Source organism: Micromys minutus (genome assembly GCF_963924665.1).
Source record: "Micromys minutus genome assembly, chromosome: 15".
Lineage (NCBI taxonomy): Eukaryota > Metazoa > Chordata > Mammalia > Rodentia > Muridae > Micromys > Micromys minutus.
The window spans coordinates 51832630-51856846 of record NC_137984.1 but is presented as its reverse complement, the minus strand read 5'-3'; the positions used below and the strand labels follow the sequence as shown (position 1 = coordinate 51856846).

Below are 24217 nucleotides of genomic sequence, written 5' to 3'. Positions count from 1 at the left end.
ATTGTACCCAAGTCAAAATAGCTAAAAGCACACACCCCTCAAACAGAAAACACGTGCCAGTGTGGGTTTAAGGAATGGAATAGTTATTCACTGCTGGTGGGTGTGTGAACTGCTGCAGCCACGGGGAAAATCAACTATATGTTCCTAGAGGAGCTAGAAATAGATTTACCACAGGATCCAGCTATACTACAACTGGGCATTCACCCAAGAGCCAGTCTCTCCTCCAGAGATACTTGCTCATTCATGTTCATTTTTGCTTGATCTTCAATAGCCAGGAAAGAGAAACAGCCTAGATATCCATCACTGATGAGTGGGCAACAAAAACCTGACACATAAACAGAACAGTATTCAGTTGTTAAAAAAAATAAAAAAAGATGAGATGACAGATAAATGAATGGGGGCTGAAATAATCATCCTGAGTGATGTTGCCCAGACTTGAAGACAGAAAGGCTAGATGTCCTCTCTCATATGAGGATGCGATTTGTGAATATTTAGGTGCATGTATTCAAATTGAAGTTCATATAGGAGTCAAGAAACTAATGAGGAACAATGGGAATGAATTTCAAGGAAAGGGGAGAGTATACAAATGGTATTAAGGAGGGTGGTAGAATTACGGAGCAGGAAGTGTCAGGTAGTACAAGGGGCAAAGTACATGAGGGGGCATGTGGAGGGGTAAGTAATGCCGAATGAGGGCCTATAATTGTAAAAGGTCATGTATATATACATATATATACACATACACATATTATATATATGTGTATATACATATATACACATTATATATCTGTATACATACAATATATATGTATATATATACACACATTATATATATATACACACATTATATACACACACACATATATGTATATATATGCACATATATATACACATTTTATATATATATACACACACACTATATATATATATATATATATATATATATATATATATATATTTATACACACACACATTTTAAAAGACTGTAAATACAATTACCCTACAATGTGGGGGATAATACTTACCTCAGGTAACATAGGCTATTAAATGAAAATCTTACTGGCAGGTATGGGTACCCTACTTTGATAACTTGGCAGGTAGGGTCCACTAGATAATCCTAAACTTTATAGGCTATTGAGACTGCTCTTGGTGCCCTCTATAACTTGATGTCAAAACCTCATTGCTAAAGATGCCACATACTTAGTCATAGGATGTAGAAAAAAATAAAACCAACAAGCTAGTACAGACATAAAAGCTTCATCATTTTTAGCTAGCTTTTATATTGGAATTTTCTAAGTGTGCTACTTAGGAAGAAATGTAATTAACAGTCATACTCAACTGTGGATCATGAAAGATAAAACCACTATCCAACAAGTCATGTCCTCTGCTGAGATAGTGGCACAGATACTTTGGCAGTAACCAACTGTTTCATGATTGAATTAAAACCCAGTTCATGGCTGAACCAAAACCTCATTGTTGACTAGGCCACAGGGGAGAACCTAATGCCACTCTTCTCTAAATTGTCACAGTCGTAAACTGCCCCTAATGTCTGACCTTTGTACAATAGATTAGTGAATCATCAGTAATCATTACAGAAATTTCTTTTCTTTCTTTCTATTTTTTAGAAATTTCTTTCTGTAGTAAATGGCTATTAGACTCAGCTCTCATGGTTTATCTGTATCTACTTCTTCCCAAGGTTTGGGAATCACCATGGAAGAGTGCTAGAAAGACTATAAGAACCAAAGTAATGAATGTTTTCAGTAGCACAGTGTTTGCCTGATAGGGTCACGACAAACATAAGACCACAGCAGCGGTGGCGGTGTGCACAAGGACAGATACTATCACAGCATGGAAGGGGAGGGATTATGAAGCTCTACCCTTTGCTGAAGAGATATTGTTGCCAGATGGTTGCTAAGGAAGAAGGGATAATTTTTTTTCTGAGATATGGCAAACTTAAGCATCTTTAAGACTCATTAGATAAGATTCTAAACATTAAGCCAGCAAAAGGGTGTACCTGGGAAGGGTGCTATTCTAGAGGAGCATAGAAGATCATCCCTATTTGTGTCCTATCCTATGGGAAAAGAAAGCAGGGATTTCTTGTAACTAAGACTGTAATACCAATACTCATGCCAAATCCACCACAACAGCCATTCTGCTCTACACGAGTGGCCCTTCCTGAATAACAGTGCCATGCTGCGTCTCTTGAGTATGACTGCAAAACTGCTTCTTACACTTATTTCTATTCTAGATGTTGCTCAAGACAGGAGGCCCTTACCCCACACACAACTTTTCTTCAGTTCACATGATCAAACACATTCAAAACTTGATCCAATATGACTTTTCCTACAGTTTTCACTCCTTCAATTTCCCATTTTTCATCTTCCACACTGCACTTAGCATCCTTACTCTTCTAAACAAAGCATCAAAACTATCTTTTAAAACACACACTTCAGCTTGTTTTGGGGTTTGGGGGCTCAGTAATCAAGAGCATTGGCTGCTTTTGCAGGTATCCAGGTTCAGTTTCCAGGCTCATTACTGTCTGTAACTCCATTTACAGGGGCTCCAACTTCCTCCTCTGCCATTACAGGCACTGCACACACGTGCACCGATATACATGCAGGCAAACACTCATACACCTCAATTAACATACATAAAAATTTAAAAGTTAAATGTGCTTCTAGAGGGAAGGCTGAAATACTCCAGAAGACCATTCCCTGACCCAGCCCTGCCTGTCACTCCCCAGGGCTAGCCTGTGCATTGGTCCTGAAGACTGAGCTTCACGGCCCCTGCTTTATTCTCTCCACGCAATGATGCTATTACAACAAATGCTTTTCTAGCCCCCAGCACTCCCTTCTTTCTCTAGGTCTATTTCCTTGGTTGGCTATCAAATACACTGAGATGCTCTCGCACTGTTATATAACTCCCTGATTTATCTCATAATGCAATTTTAAAAATGGATTCTCCCTGTTGGACTTGATCACAAAGCCAGAAAAATCTTTAGTTTATCAACATCTAATATTACCTGGAGTAAACAGCTACAAATAGCACTTTTTTCAGGGAGTGACAAACAAGGAAAGACATATAAGAATGAATAAATGAATGCATGTGGTATGAGTCTTAGTTTTCTTCTTCAAAATTCCACCAGGGCTTAGGATAGTTAATATTCATGGTCAACTTGACAGTATTTAGAATCCAAGCTTCTGGGCATGTATGTGATGGAATTTTTAACTGGGTTAATTGGTTGGAGTGAGGTGACCACTCTGAATGTGGTAGCATCATTCTGTGAGTGCTCTGGTCATGGGCTGAGCAAAAAGGAGAAAGCAAGTTGAGTACCAACTTTCATCTTCTGCTTCCTGATTAAAGAGGCAGAGTGGCTAACTGTTTCCTACTCTTGCAACCTGCCTGCCCCAAGGTGACAGACTATACACTCAACCTGTGAGCCAGACAAAACCATCCTTTCCTAAATTGTTCTCATCATGCATTCTGTCAAAGCAGAGAGGAGTGATGGAGACAATTCCTGAAAGAATATGCAAATATTTTGTGGTCTAGAGCTGGAAGTACTTGTCCAGGCTCAACTTTGAGATATGTTGACATTTTTTTTTTAACCAGGAGGAGGATATTTTCCAATATGTGTCCTACAGAAAAGATAGGTTGAATAATCTTACATAGATTAATGCTTGAGCTACACCCACAAAGGATTCTAGAGACCAAAGCACATGAGGATTCCAAGTGTGAAAATGAACTCATTCATTGAAGATCAGCTAGCTTAGGGATGAGTAAGAAAGTGCCTAGCATGCACTAGAATAGATGAAAGAAATCTTTCTTGGGCTTAGCTATAGTGCTACTAAAATTTCAAGTCCTATTATTCTGTTTAAGTTAATTATAAATGTGAATGTCAATGCAATATTATGGGTGTATCCATTTTAGAAGCACTCTTTTGAATTTTTACTTGTTTCACACCAGAGCGGCACATCAAGACCAAGGGCTACTACACATCATCAAAAAAAAAAAAAAATTAAGTATTTGCATTACTTCATTTTAAAATGAAGTGCCTCTTGAGCCACATATAATCTTCAGAAAATAGTTGACACATGTGGAATGGGTCACTCTGAGGGCTGTGGAGACATTGCTGTTGAAATATGAATGCTGATTCTTAAATGTTTTTGATATAAAATGTCTGATAAAAAGATCTTAGGAAAACACAACCTCTCTGCTTATGAACTATTTTTAATCATTACAAGTCTAAACAAGGGTGATATTTTTAAACTAGGAAGCTGGAAAAAAATCTTTATTTTTAAATTGCCCTTTGTGAGTTTATTTTCCTCTCAGCTGCTTCTCTTGGGTACATCAAAGTTTTGTATATATTTTCTTTTTCTAGGTTGATACAGAAGACTATGTCTGAGGTCAAAGAACAAAGAAGGTCTAACTGAACGAAAGCTCATACATAGGCATGGAGATACCTGGGATGGTGGACACTGTCTGCTGGTAGAGAACAAAACTTGGGGTTTGATAGTTGGAACTGTGTGTCTTGTTTCCTTGTAATCTTATGTACTCATAAGACAGAAAAACAGACTCATAACTAATTTTACAAGTCAATAATAATGTCTTTTTTATCAGGAAGTTACCTGAGTTTAGGGATTTAAAAGGTTAGAGGTTTTTACCCAGAAAAGTGAACAGTCACTTAATGGACATGTCAGAAAATGCTCTCTGACTAAACAGATCATGTAGTGTTAGATGCAGAGTTAATGGTATCTAAATATGCATCCCAAATACCATTCATCCCTTAATGCTCAAGCATATCAGAAGATCTCCAAATAATTTCAGTCTAAAATCTTGTTTGTCATAACAAAACACAAATAACATCATTAATATAAAAAACCATATGTGTTTGAAAACTGTTTTTCATACACACAATTTGTGATCTACGAAGAGAATAATTCCCACCATGGCATTTGTAGAAATATTTTTCTGAGTTACTCATTTTTAACAAAATCGATTTAGTCAAGGAAGAATAAGAAGAGACTCCTGGTTACTTGCTTTGGTTAACTTAAAAAAATATATTTACTCATCTACCAGGATCCAGTGGTATGCTAGACTGTAGATATTGTAATGAACAAAAAATACCTCAGTGTAGTTGGCCTTGTAAGAGAGGAAGCTGGGCAGCAAAACAAAACGCATTTAACATGTCAGAATGTTAAATATGTAGTGGGGAATGAGACCTATGGAGGCATTAGGAAAGCTATGGCTATCCTCAGAGTGAAACTGAGAGCCAATAAAGCACTGCAGGAACCCCAGCAGGTGACAGATCCCAGAGATGAAACAAAGATAACCACAGCAGAAGCAGTCCGCAGGCCTTAGGGATAAAGGACATATTTCCAACGTGGCATTCGTACTTGTAGGGTTGGTACTTTCTGTCAAGGTAGAAGGGCTGTGGAGAGTGCTATACACTCAGCGTAGGGAATTAGCATTGTAACCAACACTGCAGATGTGATAGTTCATAAGGGTGGGAATCAATTTATCTTACATACTAATGTGACTTAACTAGCAGTGGGAAACCAGAATGTAGAATGACCAGGACCCCTGGAGACTTCACCTAGTAGCAGAGGAAAACCCCGGTCTGTCCAAGGTCTTTGGTTGTAGTGATATCCTGAAGAACTTCCTTGTGGGTCTTTCTGGCTTCAGGAGTGTGAGTTCTGAATTCCTGAGCCTCAAGGTAGTCAGATGGGGCCTCTATAGAAGCAGGTATGTGAAAAGAAGCTTAGAGTTAAGAGTGTGGCCTTCAGGGGAAGGACCACCTGGCAGCCAAGAACAGCAGGCATCTCAGGGGGAGAATGAAAGACAAATAGGAAACAAAAAATCTCTTCACTGTGATCTTGGACTTCTGACTTCTCTTCAAGAAAATAATTCCTGTCCTTTAAAACACCCAGTATGCGTTGTCATGTCATGGAGACCCAAGCACAACAATACGAGACCACCCTTTGCTTCTAAAAAGTGAGGACTAAAACTGTGCAAAACAAAACAAAGTGAAACAAAAAGCAACCACAACCTGCCAATTCATAAATTTAATTTAGCAAACTAAGCGAACAATATGCTTCCTTTCTTCAGTTAATTTTGTCATTGATGATGATGTTTGAAGCAACTGTCACATGAGAACAGGCCGTGAATGCTCTACAACATAGAGGAAGAAAGTCTGAAATCCAGAATAATTCTGACCAAAGAAACAGAGGCCAGTATTCAGGCAGATGGATGGGCTAGGAAGCAAGAGCCTTTTGTTTTTCTTTCTTTCTTTCTTTCTTTCTTTCTTTCTTTCTTTCTTTCTCTCTCTCTCTCTTTCTTTCTTTATTTCTTTCTTTCTTTTTTGCAGGATCCTGAACTGCATGTGTACAGAACAGAGTCTGCAAATACAAAGGCTAAAGCAGGCTTACAGAATTGAGCTGAGGTTTTAAAAATTTGCCTTTGAAAGTACACATGGAGCGACTCATGGCTTCAACCACATATGCAGCAGAGAATGGCCCTGTTGGGTATCAATAGGAGGAGAGGCCCTTGGCCTGTAAAGGTTCGAAGTCCCAGTGTAGGTGAGAAGACTGGAGGGAGTTGGTGGGTGGAAGGGTAGCACCTTCATAGAATCAGGGTGAAGAGGGATGGAAGAGGAAACTTGGAAAGGGGTTAACATTTAAAATGCAAATAAAGAAAAATATTCAATGAAAGAAAAAAAATGCTTTGAAATTGAGAAGCAAAATCCAAATTACTTCAGATGATTGTAAGAGGCCAAAGAGAAAGTTCAAGAGCAACCTGAGTGACCAGACAGGTCTTGGGTAGCTCCAAGAATAAGTTTAGTAGATGAAGATTATAAATAATATTGAAATAATGGTGTCTGAACAAGGCTCAAGAAAACAAAGCAGAAAAATGAGTATAATCAATAGAGTTCATCACATACAAGAGACATGAAGAATATTTGGAACTGAAAACTAAAATATCTGAGTTTTAAGAACAGTGCTGGGTGAGCCTAACCGCACAATGCCAGGGAAGATGAAATCAGTGTGAAGACTGATGGACTGGTAATATTCAATCTGAAGTAGAAAGAAAAGTACTTAACAAATGGTAGAACCTCTGATGTGTACAGACAATGTCAGAAGACTCAGAAAAAGAAAGAGCTGGGTACAGTGGTGCAAACCTGTGATCCTGTCATTCCTGGTGCTGGCAGGAGGGTAGCAGATTCCAAAATAGTTTTGGCTACATCTCAAAACATTTTCTCAAAACCAAAATCAATGGCAAAGAACAAGAGAGGGGAGATGGAGAGATAGATAGAAAGAGATAGAAAAGGATAAAGAGATATAGGTCTAGATAGATAGATGATAGATAGATGGATGGATGGATGGATGGATAGATGGATGGATGGATGAATGGATGGATGGATGGATGGATGGATGATGGATGGATGGATGGGTGGGTAGTTGGATGAGTGTGTAGATGGATGGATGGATGGATGGATGGGTAGATAGATAGATGGATAGATAGATAGATAGATAGATACATACATACATACATACATACATACATACATACATATATACACACATACATACATAAATGTGGCGAGAAGAAAAAGGAGAGAGAATTAGATGAGTGGAGGAAGGAAGGGGAGAAAAATCAGTTAGAAAAATAATATTTGAATAATGTCTTCTAAAATGGTGATAGATACAAAATCAACATTTTAGGAAAATCAAAAAGCCTTAAAACAGAATGAAGTTGAAAAAAATCATGCCAGGCTACTTGATAGTAAAATTTATAAAGACCAAAGAATAAAGAGAAAATATTGGCACTAGCCTGAGAAGAATGACATTTCAGAATGGGTTCTCTCTATTCATCAGACTACTGAGGCCAGAAGGGAACATTTCCAAATTCCTACAGAAGGCTAAAAATGAACAGATACAATTGATTCTATCTTTCTGTGCTCTGCACACAAATAAGTGTTTCCACTCATTCCAAAACCTTGGTTGGGCATATGTTACATTGCACGGTAAGTGAGGATGACGCTTGCCAGCCGTCTGACCTGAAGATGGGATTGTCCTGGATTCTTTGTAAGTCCAGCGTTGTCAAGAGGGAGAAGGAGAAAGAAGGGGAGGCCGTGTGGTGTTGTGAACCACCCAGCCTTTCAGTGTTGTTTACTGTGAAAGAGAGGATCATGGTCATGGAAGGATGGGAAACTAGAAAGCCAGCGGCCAACCCAAGGACTGTATCCCCCTAAACATGTCAACTTTCAATCAGTGGGATGATGTCATATTTTGGTGCTTAAACATAAATAACCAACTTGTGCTGCTTCATTCTGCAACATAAATAGTTTTTATTTATTTTAGTTTTTGTTTAGTTTAGTTTTGTTAGATTTATTTTATCTCTGTGTGAGTTTTTGCCTGTATTCATGGATGTGCACCGGTGAGTGCCTGATGTCTGTGTGAGTCAGAAGAGGACATCTGATCCCAAAGAACTGGAATTACAGATGGTTGTAAGCTACTATGTGGGTGCTGGAAATCAAACCCAGGTCCTCTGTAATACCAGAAAGTACTTTTAACCCATGAGCCATGTCTCCAGCCCTCAGGGTTGGGCATTTTACACTAAGCACAGACAATGTAGTCACTGTAGTCACTGGTGGAGCCTAATCTTTAAACACATGGTCTTGTTGGTGATTTACACAGATACACAGGATAGTTCAAAGAACTGCTGTCCACTGCCTGGCAAAATATTTATTGGAAGTATTTGGAAGATTTTGAAGAATGGCCCATTAGAAGAGTCTTCCAAACAAAGAACTGTCTTTCTACACACTTCACAGACTAAACATGAAGCTTGCCAAGAAACGGATGAAGAACAGTTTCACATGGTTGGAAACATAGATGACACATTCCTAGTGAGAGATATGAGACAATATGAGAGACAATTTCTTATGGCTGACAAAGACTGGAAGCCATCTCCAGGATTGCCACATTTGTTACCACTCTGATACTTTGTCCATTGTGGCAAAAGAACAGAAATGAAGGTGGGTTTGTTTGAGATAATTATTTCATGTTTTAGTGCACAGTCTATGATGTCTTGGAGCCTGAAATGAGGTGGACATTCCGGTAGTCTTGTAAAAGTGGAGGATATGCCTCAGATTTTTCAAAGGCAGACTCCAAATCACTTCCAAATCTCTCCGCAGACCATGTCTCCTAAAACTTACAGAAATGCTATAGTGACACAGGCTGGTGATCAAGTCTTTAGTCCATAAATCTTTGGGGGACTACTTACAGTCTGAACTACAATGTCCTCTGAAATTTCAAAAAGATGCAAATAGAAAAGGCTGTAATGAGCTCACATTACCACATTTTTGATGTTTAAAAAAATGCAAACAGCTGTTGAATGGCATATCTCTGGTTGGTGCTGGGATGTGGCATTTAAAACCCTCTTCGGTACCTTTGCATGAAAGCAAAGGATGTCATAGACAAACTTTTAGTGTTCAAGCTATCTGTGTTTTTATTTTCATACCCATTCATTTGCTTATTTTCAGTGGGTAACTCCTCAAGCATGAGTGTGGCAGTCTGTGCGAATTTTCACTTTCAGAAATGAAAGTAAATGTTCAAATTGCTCAATTTTATTATCAACAGAGTAATTTGTAAATAACTCAGAATGAAGAGTTTTCCAATTAATTTCATTTGAGCACATTTTATTCAATCAGTCCTTACTTCCATCTCCCTGTGTAAAGTAGTTTGCAGGCATTCTAATAAATGATTCTAATTTATTATCCAAAGTCCTTTGAAAATGAAGGGCTTTTTTCCCTTTTTGAAGTATGCATTGCATATGGTGATGTGTACTTTACTGAGCCCAACTGTATGTTACATGTGTTCTTTTGCTATGTGTCAAATATCAAACAAATAAGAAACATAATGATGCTTTGTTAAAGATTTGGATAAAGCCTCTTACTCTATTTTATTTATAATTAAGTTATTCTCCAAACTTTGACCACAGATCTCGCATTCATTACTTTGCTGATAATTTCCAGTTAAATAAAATGATCGTTTACATTAACAAACATTACTAAAATTTCTTTTAAAGTCTTCAGAAGAATCTATATTTCTCAGAATTTGAAAAATATGTATTTATATTATATGGGTGTTTCACCCGCATGTATATCTGTGTATCATGTGCATGCAATGATGGTAAAGGCCAGAAGAGGGCATTCGATCCTCTGGCCTGGACTTACAAGTAGCTGAGAGTTGCCGTGTAGGTACTGGGACCCAAACTGTCCTCTGGGAGAGCAGCAAGTGGTCTAACCACTGAACCTTCTCCCCATCCCCTGTTTAGATTTACAAGAAGCTAACCCTTTCTATTACAAGGTACCCTAACCTCTGCTACAGTACACACAGAGATCCATTATAAATAAAGATAATATATCTGTGAACTTAATTATTTCTAATGCTAAAGAAAGGAAACAAAGATGCGTCTAAGATGTAAAAATACATTGTAATCATGAATGAGTGTTCAGGTTCTAGAAGGATTTTTTTTTAAATTTTTGGTTTCACATCCTTTGGTCTGCAGTAATTATCGGACACTTCAGCTCAAACGTGGTGAGACAGAGCACATGGCTGCAAAGGCAGACAAACCTGTGGCAACTGGGACCTGGATGAGCAAGATCAAGGTCTGGCATCTTTCAGGGTGGATTTTGCCAGCACTTTGTCATTTTGATAAACTAAATCACTGTGAATGTGACTGTAGAACAGAACTGTAAAGGGCCAGGTTTCTGTCTGCTTTGAAATCTGGAGTTAGCAAAGGTTATCAGTGTTGTAAACATTTAGTTTTATAATTTTGCATTATAATATATTCTGGCTACATTCAAGCTCATTGGGTTGTACAGACTGAGTCTGTACAAGAGCTTGTTGGAGTGCCTAATTTAACTGCAACTTTTGTTTTGCAAAACAAATGGTTTTTACTTCAAAAGTATTTTACTCACTTTGTATTAAGTGAAAGAAAACTATTTGAGGGTTAAAAGGCAGTAACATATTTTTTAAGATTTTTCAGACCCAAATGAATGTCCTTTAAAATATTACATTGTAAACACTTAAATCAGAGTTCAAAATTCAATGATTTAGAGGCTGATTGGTGGCCCTCTCCAATCTCTTCCTTCTCCAGGATCTATGGGCTGCAGGCCTATTTCCTATCCACTCTACATGATCCAAAGTAGCTGCCTCTCATGCCACAGAGCCATACACTGAAGCCATGAAATTGGCCTTGCTTAAAAGGCTAATGCTCTAAACAATCTGGATCTTGGTTATTCTTCATAATCAGAAGAAGCTTTGAAGATGAGATTGCTGCCTAGAACATCTCAGGGTAAGGCTAAAGAGAGTAAGTAAAACCCAGATCGTATCTTTAGGAAAGGCATAGGAGGGCACCAAGAAGGCTTACTCTAACACCCATTATATTTAAATAGCTCTCACAGATGTCTAGCCCCTAAATTTTAATTACAGTATGGATGTTCCATCAAAAACATTCTCAGCTGTATTTGTCTAAACAGACAAAGGCCAAACAATATTATGACTAAATCTAGGTGTCAGCCAATATGGTTTAAAGTACGTTGCTAAAAACTTTAACCCAGTAATTACTTGATTGTTTATTAAATATATTACACTAACATATTAAATAACATTTTCATATACTTGCCTAACCAGTATTGCTTGACCCCAATCCCAGGGAACAATCCACTCATGTGGCCTGTCAACTTATTTACTAGAGTTTAAAACAGGGGGAGCAGTCAAGAAAAATGATACATAAAACTTTGTCGTTTTCTCCCAAGTGGTCTAGTGATAAAATACCCACAGTGAGTGTCACCGGGCACTATAAAGATAAATTGTGAATTGAAGAAAAGAATCACCCAGAAAAAAACACATTGAGCTCATAATAATATTGAGTACATTGTGATTGTTAAATGTAGCCACATCAAAATCCTATTTTTGGTCATTGCAGAACCCACATTCTCACGAGGAGGAGAGAAATGAGGCACAATTACTATATATTTCAGTCAATATACTTACTGCTGAAGTGAATAAGGAAGAACCGAAATTGTGCCAGAAAGGAAGGGTGGGGCTTAAATATTTCTGTTCCAAAATTTAGTTTTATAAAACAGAATCCATGATAGCTCATAATCTTGTTGATCTGTGCAGGATTGTTTCTGCTGCCTAGGACTTTCACAGCAATGATCAACAACCCAAAAGCAGAGGCACAGGAAACATGGGGCTGGGAAGAAAGTGGAGAAATGAGAGAGAAGGGTAGATGTCATGCAGAGAGCTCTGACTTTCAACTGGAGCAAAAGGGAAGTCCTGGAGGTGGGTGCTGAGGAACGGACATGCAGCCATGGGAACGGACTAGATCAACAGGACTGTCCACTGAGGAGGTGTTGAGGGGCCATGAGGTGAAATTTAGAATGGATTGGATAATCTCAAAGGTGTCCCCACATAGGTCAAAGGTGCTTCCTCTTCATAGTCTTCCTTTCTAATGTCTTTCCCACTGAACTTCGATTCAGGCTTCTTCTAGAAGCATCCCATAAAAGCCCTAGGCAAAGTTAGGAACCATTTTTTTAGGCTCCAAGGAGGTATCTTCAGGAGACTTCATCATACTCTCTTAGTGAGAATAAGGCTCAGGATTCTAGGGAAGTTCTGGAAGAAATTCAAACTCAGCCCCATGCTTACTGTCTTGCTTTTCTGTTCCTGAACTTTGGCATAGGATAGACACTTCAAATATCATGGAAACACATAGAAAGAGAAGACCCACCCCTTGGCTAGACATCAGTTCTGTGTTCAGAGATCTGGCTGCTTCCACCATCTCTGCTTGTGTTCTTTCACTTAGCAGTTAGCAACAAGCTTCCTAGCTTCACTCCAGGGGACCTGGAGAAGGAGGAAGATGGAGGGCCCATGCTAGGTAACTGGAGCTTACTGGAAAAGCCACTGTGATTTGAGAAGCCATGGAGAATGAGAACGATTCAAGCAGTTAACACTGCACTGAGCCTTCACACGTGAAAAGCAGGCTTTCGTCAGCACACAGGAGCTGCCACCTGAGCTGAGGCAGGCCGAGTCCACTGTCTGCCACTGAGGAGGATGTGAGGCTGATGGCAGAGTATAATACAAGCGACAAAAGCCTGTCACCCAGCTGAGTCCCCTGGAGCCACCTGTGGGTAACGCCTTTGGCTGCTAGTGTCAGAAAGACAAGTCACTAAACTATCATAAGGGCATTGCCAGTCCTAGGGACTTTTAGTGGGGTGATGTGCTCCAATAATTAAAACAATAAATAGCTCTGTTTAGGATGAATGTTCCTAGTGGGATCAAAGGAACCGGAGGAAGAGGGAGAAGTTAGAAAGGTTCTTGCTTGTACAATCTGGGAAGACACTCGGGGGTTCAAGCCTCAGAGAATTTGATGGAAACTATATTTGTGTCTTATAAATTTCCAGAGGAAACACTTATTTTTTTCTTTTCTTGGGGGCACAGGATGGGGTATATTCACTGTGAGAAAGGGCAAGTCCTCAATTTCACTTAGTGATGAGAGACAAAGAGAACACAGAACTTCCAGTGTGCACACGTGCGCAGAGGAAAGATGCCATGGTTTGTCTTCACTGACAGAGGAAGCAACTGCATCTGAATAATGGAAGCCACCTGCTAGTGCTTACTGTCAGTCACAGCCAGAAGGACCAGGCTACATAGAAAAGCAAGTCATCCTAGGACAGAGAGAAGGCACCTGATACACAGCGCAAGTCTCCAGTGTCATTGTCACCAGCCTGGCATTGTTGACCATGGACAACTCTTTCTGCTGCAAATATACCTCTTTGGAGATAAACTCCTTAATTATCTTTCTACTTCTTTAAAGCAAAATTAAATACAAGCTAACTACTGTGTCTAATTTAAAGATAATATTTGCAAGTTTTTTTTTTTTAAGGCCTGGAACTGTGATCTTTTTTCATCGGTGCACTTGAAATGGCTAATTAAACACTTATATAATAGAGATATACACAATCACAAATCTAACTGTGGAATAAATAAAAATGTAATTACGTTCAGATAAGAATTAGGAGAAAGTAGTTACATGTCATTTAATTAGCTGCAAAGAAACCCACAGGGACTGAGTTTAAAACCTAGTGTTAAATTAAATGCCTAATGACCTGTCATAGTTCTGTAGGCTGACTGACAAGTCCTGAACAGGCATTCGCTTCCTCCATTCCACGGTGGCAGGCACAGAAATGCGTGAATCTGTGCTGCTCAGAAAGAAGCTGAAGAGATGCATCTGGGAATTTGAGATCTATAGCAACAACAAGTGTGTGCAAGCATGTGGAGCAAAGAAGCAGGCTCTAGCGTTGAGTTTGCGAGTGCCTGCTACCGAGAAGTAGCAGAGAGCAGGCATCTACAGGAAGGCTAATCCCTCCTGTATATTTGCATAACTTTCTGTGGTTTCATGAACTGACATCCTAACGCCTGCCAGGTTTGTTTGTTCACTCTCACAGGGGAGAGGACCATTGTCCACCAAGCCACCAACTGTTCTTATAAAACTGTTAGGGAGTGAGGTGATCATCAGTTTCTTTGTGATTTTATTTCAGGGGTGACTTTAGGTAGAAGCACATCCTTAAAGCAAAAATATATATAGAAGATAGATAGATAGATACATACATACATAAGTAGATGATAGATGAATAATAGATACATATATACATAGATGATAGATGAATGATGAATGATACATACATACATACATATATACATACATAGATGATAGATGATAGATAGGAAGAACGAAACACAGACAGAGACAGATAGAGTTGGTAATGTTCCCCAGTACCTATCAAAAGCACATGGTGGCCTTTCCAGGGATCTAAGTAAGATCAATCTTTGTTACAAAACACTAGTGGCATTTGGGAGTTGATTTTTAACCATTTCACTCATTTGCATTGTAGGAAGCTTGGACTGAGCTATCATTAGCAATAGATAGCTTTTAAAAGGATCAAAGGCCAGCATTTAACTTGGGTGTCTTTGGTATGTGAGTGTGTATCAACTACTTGCCTGCTGACACATTCCTCTTGAGTGGTCTTAGGGCCTTTGTTTTCCTCAGCCCCTTGTGCTTCCTTTGATAGCAATATTAATTCTTGACCATGAAAGTTTGGATAAATGCAGAAACACAAAACTGTAACTCTTGGAGAGTACAGAGCAGCTCTAGAGAGCTGGAATCATCTCAGTTCCCATGCAGTGGGAGGGTGAAACGGACATGAATCTTCCCATTTCCTATTTGGTTCAATCCAGGCAGGATAAAAGGAAATAAGGAGGGTTCAGCAGAGGGCTGATCGAATGCTGATTCCCTCCTCCCTTTGCCAACTACGAACTCACAGGAGCAGAACCCAGACTAGTGCCAAAGGCTCATCCGACTCCACAGTGCTGCTGACAAACTTCTGTTAAAGAAAGAGGCAAGTTAAAAATAGGTATTTTTCAGTTGATATGCAAACGCATACAGAGGTGGACTGGTAAGGTTTCACTGAATATGATGTATTGATCTGAACAGGACGTACTGATCTGTCTTCCGTTATGCAATATCTAGGTAACTCTGCTGCTGGATTAGTTTTCCACAGTGTTCTCAGTGATGTGGGACTGAACCTAGTTAAGATTCTGGCTATACCAATACCTAAGGAATCTGTCAAGCTCTTTGCACACTTCCAGTGATGTCCCAAACATGAGGAGTGACAGCATGGAAACAAATTTGTTCTTCACAAATTCTACGTCTTCGAAGATGATGCCAGAGACCAAGGGACAAGCTGCCTAAAACAAGTCCCCAGTCATACCTCTCTCTTACCCAATGCAAGGAGAAATTCTGGTCCAGCTGTGGGCTACATAGTTCTGACATCCCCCCAATATTTCACGACTGTTCATTCTGAATGACATTGGGTTCCTCTCTGTCACAGCTCCGAGTAAAACCAGAAGGATTATTGACATATACAACAGTAGGAAAAAAGAAGAAATACCTTCTGCCATTAGGATTTAAGCTTACACTCTGAGCCCAACAGTTAATAGGATAATACTTAGTACCTTTGAATTCCCTGTGACTGGGAATCGATGCAGTCAAACAAAACAGAAACCAATCAGTACACACAGCATGTCCATTTCAAGATTTGTGCAGAGCAACTACCAAATTTAACCAGTGCTATTTTGCACTGTTTGAACTGGTGCACAGTAACATCTGCTTTATAAGAGCATGGTTCCTATAACCATGGCATCTTTAGTTTAATTCATAAAAGTGGGTAGATTCCTGGCAGGTAGGACACTGTCCTTTCTTTGGGAGAACATTTGAACAAGTCTTTCATCCGGTTCTGGGGTGAGGACTATTGATGTAGACGGTGCTTGTTTTTGTCAAGCTGACACAGGCTGGGGTCGTCAGCAAAGAATGGCTCGTGAAAAAGCAAAAACAACCTCAGAAAGTTTGACATAGCACTACCTGAGGACTCAGCTATTCCACTCCTAGAAACAAAGCTGCTCCAACTTATAACAAGGACACATGATCCACTATGTCTACAGCAGCCTTATTTATAGCCAGAAGCTTGAAAGAACCCACATGTCCTTAAACAGAGGAATGAATACAGAAATTATGGTACATTTATGCAATGGAGTTTTATTCAGCTATTAGAAACAATGACTTCATGGATTCCTTAGTCAAATGAAATGAATGGAAATGAAAGCAATCATCCTGAGTGAGGTATCCCAGTCACAAAAGAACACACATGGTACACACTCACTGATAAGCGGATACTAGTCCAAAAAGCTGGGAATACCAAAGAAACAATTCATAGACCGTGTGAAGCTCCAAAAAGAAAAAAAAAAAAAAAAAAAAAAAAAAAAAAGGAAGGCCAGAAGGTGGATGCCTCAGTCCTTCTTAGAATGGAGAACAAAACACAGGAGGAAGTACAATGACAAATAGAAGACCGGTGATTGAAGAAAAGATCATCCAGAGACTGCCTTACCTTGGCATTCACCCCATATGCAGCCACTTAAGCCACACAATATTGCTGATGCCAAGAAGTACTTACTAGCAGGAGCCTAATATGAATACCTCCTCAGAGATTTGACCAGAGCCATGCTGATACAGAAGAGGACAGAACACAGGGACCCCAATGAGGGAGCTAGAGAAAGGACTGAAGGAGCTGAAAGGGTTTGCAGCCTCATGAGAAGAACAACATTATCAGCTAAACAAATCCTACAGAGCTCCCAGGAACTAAAACACCAACCACTGAGCACACATGGAGAGACCCATGGCTCCAGGTGCATATGCAGCAGAGGACAGCATTGTCTGGCATCAATGGGAGGAAAGGCCTTTGGTTCAGTGAAGGCTCATTCTCCCAGCGTAGGGGAATGCCAAGGCCCTGATGTAGGAGTGGGTGATTGGGAGAGGGAGCATCTTTACAGAAGCAAAGATAGGGGTAGGGTGGAGGCCAGAGGGGCGAAAGGGGAAACGTAATTACAAAGAATATCTAATAAAAATGATTTTAAAAAAAGAAAAAAAATACCTCCATAGGTGGCCTATAGCTATGTCTGATTCAAATTTTCTTGAATAATGATTTGACACATGAGATCCAAGACCACTGTGAGAGCCACCACAGGGCAGGTGGACTTAAGTGGCATATATACAGGCATATGTGTATGTATATATGCACACACACACACACACACCAAAACAGACAAAAGCAGACCAAGCCAGGGGACCAAGCCACTTTAGTGGTGTTCTTCCATAATATGAACTTCAGTCCAGCTGCCACTTCCTGCCTTGAGCTCTTGTCCTGACTTCTTGCAGTGCTGGAGTTTGGCTTGGAAGAATGAGATGAACTAACCACTTTCCCTTGTTACTTTTGGTCAATGTTTTATGAACAATAGCAAATAAACTAAGACAGTGCATGAATTCATGGGGTAAATCTTTCCAAGATTTCTGTACACGCTGCCATTTAATCAGGGAAGCCATGCATACAAAAACATGCACGAATCTGTTGGGAACTGAGGGGTCCCCACCGCACTCAGATGCACATCACTGAGCAGACACTGACACAGTGAGATGGAAGAGCGAGATGGGCAGGCTCCTAACACAGTGTAGGATTATATAAAGAGGGAGTTCTTAGGGAAGCCAGAATTTTTTATAGTAATATATTTCTTATATAACCAACAGCACATTAGCTGCCTGAAAGGCTTTATTTAATCTGATATTTTAGGTTAACAGTCAATGGAATAACTATTCTAACACAGAACTCATGACTTTGTATACAGTTAGGGTCTCTATCCCAAATAGGGATGTGTCCCAGGGCAAATGGGCGGTGAGTTGCATTCAAGAGTAAGTAAGGAGTTAGCTAAGATGAAGACTGATGGGGAAGGAGACACAGACCTGAGGAAAACCTCACTTTTGTCTAGACTCAACCAAGGAAAACCTATAATAAAAACTTGGAAGGCAAGACATTCCACTACAGCAGAACTTTGTTTAGATCACGTGGTCTTGCTCAAAATTTTAGAATCAAATATATTTGAGGTCAGTCCTTTCTGGATAATCTAGAAATATGTTTCATAAAACCCAGATTCCTATTTTAAAGGGTATACACAAGAGTAAAATGTTATTGTGGTTATTTTTATGCTGCCATCCGTCAGACAATTTCGTGTCACCTCATGCAAACTGTCAGCCCCGGAACAAACCTGCTCTTTGACACCAAATGAAGAATTTCATGAGAACCCACAGAAACATTATTGTCAGTTTTCTTCTCCACTGATGTCCTTAAGGATGAAAGTAGAAAGTGCAAATTGCATTCTTAAGATGCACTCCTGTAAAGGGCCATTACTAATTCTTACTTTCTCATTGCAGGTTTTGTTTAGTCCATCTTTCATCTTAGTGTTTTTGAGGATCTATTTACCTCCAAGATCGCCATTGCACATCAGCAGACTAACAGAGGCTGCTTGAAAGGCTGATAGACATGAGCAGACGCCTTGCCTTCCACTGTTGTCCTGACACTGTCATGCCAAACAGGAGATTTAAATTGTGACTTTTGCTCCCCAGAGTTTGAAAAATCATGAAGTACAAAGAACAGAGAAAAAGAAACTTAAGAATTCTCAGCTGAGGAAAGGCTGAGAAGCACCTAGAGAAATGCTCAACATCCCTAGTCATCCTGGAAATGCAAATCAAAACAACCCTGAGGTTCCACCTCACACCAGTTAAAATGGCTAAAATAAAAAAACTCAGGTGAGAGCAAATACTGGCGAGGATGCAGAGAAAGAGAAACACTCCTCCACTGTTGGTGGGGTTGTGAGCGGGTACAACCACTCTGGAAATCAATTTGGCTGTTCCTCAGATAATTGGACATAGTACTACCTCTAAACACCCAGCTATTCCACTTCTGGGCATATACTCCAAAGATGCTCCAACATATAACAAGGACACACGCTCCACCATGTTTAAATTAGCCTTATTTATAATAGCCAGAAGCTGGAAAGAACCAAGATGTCCATCACAGATGAATGGATACAGAAAGTGTGGTACATTTACACAATGGAGTACCACTCAGTTACTAACAATGACTTCATGAAATTCGTAGGCAAATAGATGAAACTAGATACTATCATCCTGAGGGAGGTAACCTACTCACAAAAGAACACACATGGTATGCACTCACTGATAAGTGGATACTATCTCCCAGAAATCTATGAGTGCCCAATACCCAAGAAAAAATTCACAGACATTATGAAGCTCAAAAAGAAGGAAGGCCAAAATGGGGATGCCTCAGTCCTTCTTAGAAAAAAAGAACAAAACTCTCATGGGAGAAAATGCAAGGTCAAATAGAGGAGCAGGGATTGAAGAAAAGATCACTCAGAAGCCGCCTCACCTGGGGATCCACCACACATGCAGTCACCAAATCCAAACACTATAGCTGATCTCCAAAAGTACTTACTGGCAGGAACCAGAGACGCCCCCTCAGGGACTATGCTAGAGTCATATAGACACAGCTGAGCATGCTTGCAGCTAACCATCGGTTTGAACTTAGGAATCCCAATGAGGTTGCTAAAGAAAGAACCTAAGGAGCTGAAAGGGGTTGCAACCTCATGGGAAGAACATTATCAACCAACCAAACCCTCCAAAACTCCCATGGAGTAAAACACCAACCTTTGTGCACAGATGGAGAGACCTATTGATCCAGTTGCATATGTAGCTGAAGATACCAATGTCTGGCACCAATGTGAGAAGAGGCTTTTGTTCCAGAGAGGGCATGTTTTCCCAGTGTAGGGGAATGTCAAGGCAATGGGGTGGAGAGATTGATCAGAAGGGAGTGCACCGTTGTGAAGGCAACTGGAGGGGGAGGGGAATGGAAGCAGGGCAAAGGGATAACATCTCAAATGTAAATACAGAGTATCTAATAAAAAGAGAGAATAAAAAAAGAAACAGGTATTACAGAGGATAAATATTTTTAATGATTCAATTTGTTCACTGTCTCTGCAAGTTGACTAGAAGGTAAACGGAGGGCTGAGCTGTGTCACTAAGCAGGAACAAGCGCCGAGTTCCGCCTGGATTTTTGTTCTGTGAAACAGTCAAAATCCGCAATGACGGAGAAAGGAAAGAATGATTCAGCTGCATGAAGCCCTTTTGTAAGCCAACATGCACAAGCATATGTGCATGTAAGAGATTCACACTAAAATAAATGTCTTGGGTTTAAAAAAGAAGAGAGAGAGAGAGAATTCAGTAGCTTAAAGAATACCGTCTCACTAAGGGCATTCTGTCATGAGGATACTGTAAAGCAATTTTTTCACAAGTTTGTTGCGGGGCTTTCAAAAGTCTCTGTGACTGAGAGTAAAGTTAAAACTGAAGAAGAAAGAACAGTGCAAAATATAAAAATAAATAAATAGAAACAAATAAAGCTACTTAATTCGTGGCTGCGAAGATGAACACTTGAACCCGGCAGACTGCCTCTTTGTTTTCTGTTGTGTGGTTTGAACATCCGGGTGATTTGATTACAGTCACGGAGTAAAGGGAAAAACAATCAACACTGCACAGGTGACCTTGACAATCATTAGCCAGTTCTGTAAATGCCCCAACCCTGAAGAGAACAAAGGAAAGACGATGATCCCGTGCTAACAAGAAGAGTTTTTAAACCTGTGCTTAAATCTAAGTCCTGTCTATTACCAATCAGGCACCTCCATGGCCAGCCCAGGGGGCCTGGCAACAGCAGGACAAGCCTTCATTAGCTGCCTAGATAGGACACATTCCCACTGTTAGTGGTGCATGTCCTCTTGCACTACATCCCAACAAAAGGCCCCATTCCTCTTCCCCACCCCTTCTAAAAAATTCCTTCACCCAGAGGCAGCCTCTGTATTCCCTCCTTTCTGCATGTCCTCCTGCGCATGGGCTACATCCCAATAAGGGGCTCCATGCCTCCCCTCTTTTTTAAATTCCTTCACCCAGAGGCAGCCTCTGTATCCCCTCTCCCTTTTTAAATGAACCTCCCATGTGAGACCTGTAGCATGGTGTGACTTCTTGGATACCACTGCATAGATCCAACACTGTCACCTTAAGCATGTCCCATCATGCAATAATTTACAATGCTCACAGTGGATTTTTCACTCTTGGTATTCAGAACTTTCGAAATCATGTAAACTCTCATCACTTCATTTGTCTGCCGCATATTAAAACTGTAGTTTATTTTAGACATGGCTTCTTGATTCTTAAACATTAGGACGCCAAGGCCCAAGTCAGCACAAACTCAGTGGCTTCAGAGTCTGAGAAAGGGCACAGAGACATTGCTCCCATCCCTCCTGGGGGAGACTTCAGTTAGTGTCAGGAGTCCTGAGTACCACACAATAGTGGAAAGCTAAGAAAGTGAGTTCAGGTATGTCTAATATGAAACATTTAACATGTGTCAATAGAAAAGCAGAAGGGCTGATACGGAACAGGCACTGCCCAGTATAAAAGCAAAGGGACATTTTAAAGCTGAGTTATCTCAGGGCTAGAGAGATGCTCAGCAGTGAAGAACACTGGCTCCTCTGTAGAATCCTCAGTCCTCAGCATCCACATGGCCACTCACAACCACCTGTAGCTGCAGTTCTGAGGGATCTGATTTCCCCTTCAGGATCTGCAGGCACACATGCATTCTGAATGAATGGCACATACATTCAGGCAAACAGCCATATGCATAAAATAAAATAGATTTTAATAAATACAGAATAAAACTGACTACTCTCTTTTCTAAAACCATCCTTTCCATAGTCTGTACTCGTACATCTTGGTTAGGAACAGGTAATTATTTTTTTTAAGAGTTAAAATGAACAAATATTTTATGGAGGTTAAAACAAAACAAAACAAAACAAACACCCTATCAACAAAAATATCTCTCAGAACTATATGTAAACAGATATTGTGACTGATACAGATGTGTATGGCCTAGGTGCAGATGTGAATGTTCTAGGTGCAGATGTGAGTAGTCTAGGTACAGATGTGAGCAATCTAGGTACAGATGTGAATGTCCTAGGTACAGCTGTGAGTGATCTAGGTACAGATGTGAGTGATCTAGGTACAGTTGTGAGTGATCTAGGTACAGATGTGAGTGATCTAGGTACAGATGTGAGTGATCTAGGTACAGATGTGAGCAATCTAGGTACAGATGTGAATGTCCTAGGTACAAATGTGAGTGATCTAGGTACAGAGGTGAATGTCCTAGGTACAGCTGTGAGCGATCTAGGTACAAATGTGAATGTTCTAGGTGCAGATGTGAGCAATCTAGGTACAGATATAAGCAATCTAGGTACAGATATGAGTTGTTAGGGTACAGATGTGAGTTGTCAGGGTACAGATGTTCGTGGTCTAGATACAGATGTGAGTCATCTGGGTACAGATGTGAATGGTCTAAGTACAGATTTGAATGGTTTAGGTTTCTTCACTGAAAACATCAAAATCTACCCAAATTTCATTGAAAAGCTATTTTCTGCAACCAATTCTTCATAGATCAAGAAGGTGAACATAAGAAGACTTCAATAGATTCCTTGCTGTTGAACAGAAGACTCTAATACACATTCAATTATAATAGCTTATAATTAATTAATAGTCCTTATGCCCACCCATACATGTTACTCTTCCTATGAATTTGTAAGGAACATTTCACACACACACACACACACACACACACACACACACACACACACACACACTATGGAAATGAGAAACCACAACAAGTGCTGTGTGTGACCCTCTAGAATTTAGCATCTAGTCTAGCAAGAGTTATAAATGGCAGAGTTAAAATTCTCCACCTGATCTGGGGAATCCATATTTGTTGGCTTTACATTTTATTAGAAGCGGGTGCTTCCACACAGATGCCAAAAACAACTTCAAATTACTGAAGCACTTCTCACTATTCTTCAGTGTGGAGGTAATTATGAATCCGGCCAGCATTAGATGCCACCTCCTTACCAGAGAAGAAAAGTGCTGGTAAACGCAATGCAGTTCTGAGCAGCACTGGCTTGTCAGCAATGTGATTCCATCTCATTGATGGATTGCGTCTTGCAGCACTCACCTCTTTTTGACGGTACTTAATGGCTAATTTTAGCCTCGCAAGATCATTCCCACTCTGTTCTTCGATCAGGCTATTGTCATCACGGTAATTAAGAATGATTTCCAGCTCTCTGGAACTCCGTGTCTGATCTAGGAGGTCCTTAGCGAATTGTTTGCACTGTCTAGACAGCTCCTCATACTCCGACTTGAATTCATTCTCTACCTTGCTCAGCTCTTGCAGCTCCCAGCTCAACTGAAAGGCGGTGAGGAAAGGGTCTTCACTTGACAGGGCGATGAGCGAGGGGCTGGCCAGTGCCTTGTAGATGTTGAGCCTGGACCGTGAGTGCCTCAGGCTGTCCACATCTGAGCTGGAGACACACTCAACACAGTTACAACGGACCTCGTGGGGTCTGGGCACCGAGACACCTTTCTGGACCAAGAGTTTGATTATCTCATAATTATTTGTATGTGCAGCCAAGATGATGGGTGTGATGTCTGGAGTGAATTCGGAAAACTGTTTATCCAGGAGAATGGGAGGCACCTGAGAAGAGAAGAAAGCAGAGGTGTGGGCACACATTCACTTCTTGAAGCTTTTGAATTTCAAACAGCACAGGGCAGCGGTGCTGAGCAAGGATCATAAATCATTTGTCATGTTTCCTGACGAAGAGACTTCCTC

At 40.2% G+C, this 24217-nt stretch overlaps 1 protein-coding gene across 6 annotated transcripts in view; it reads right to left on the bottom strand.

Moving 5' to 3' along the window:
* Nucleotides 1-24217, bottom strand: part of TRPC4 (transient receptor potential cation channel subfamily C member 4) — a gene marked incomplete at both ends in the record, with an annotated part of 121791 nt that overhangs the window by 74378 nt on the left and 23196 nt on the right. For 5 of the 6 annotated variants that reach the window (XM_080929284.1, XM_080929285.1, XM_080929286.1 and 2 more), the window contains one exon: nucleotides 23564-24082. The exons of the other annotated variant lie outside the window; for it this stretch is intronic. In XM_080929284.1, coding sequence (XP_080785410.1) covers nucleotides 23564-24082 — 519 coding nt within the window. The remainder of the gene's footprint in view (nucleotides 1-23563; nucleotides 24083-24217) is intronic. 6 annotated transcript variants of the gene reach the window in all.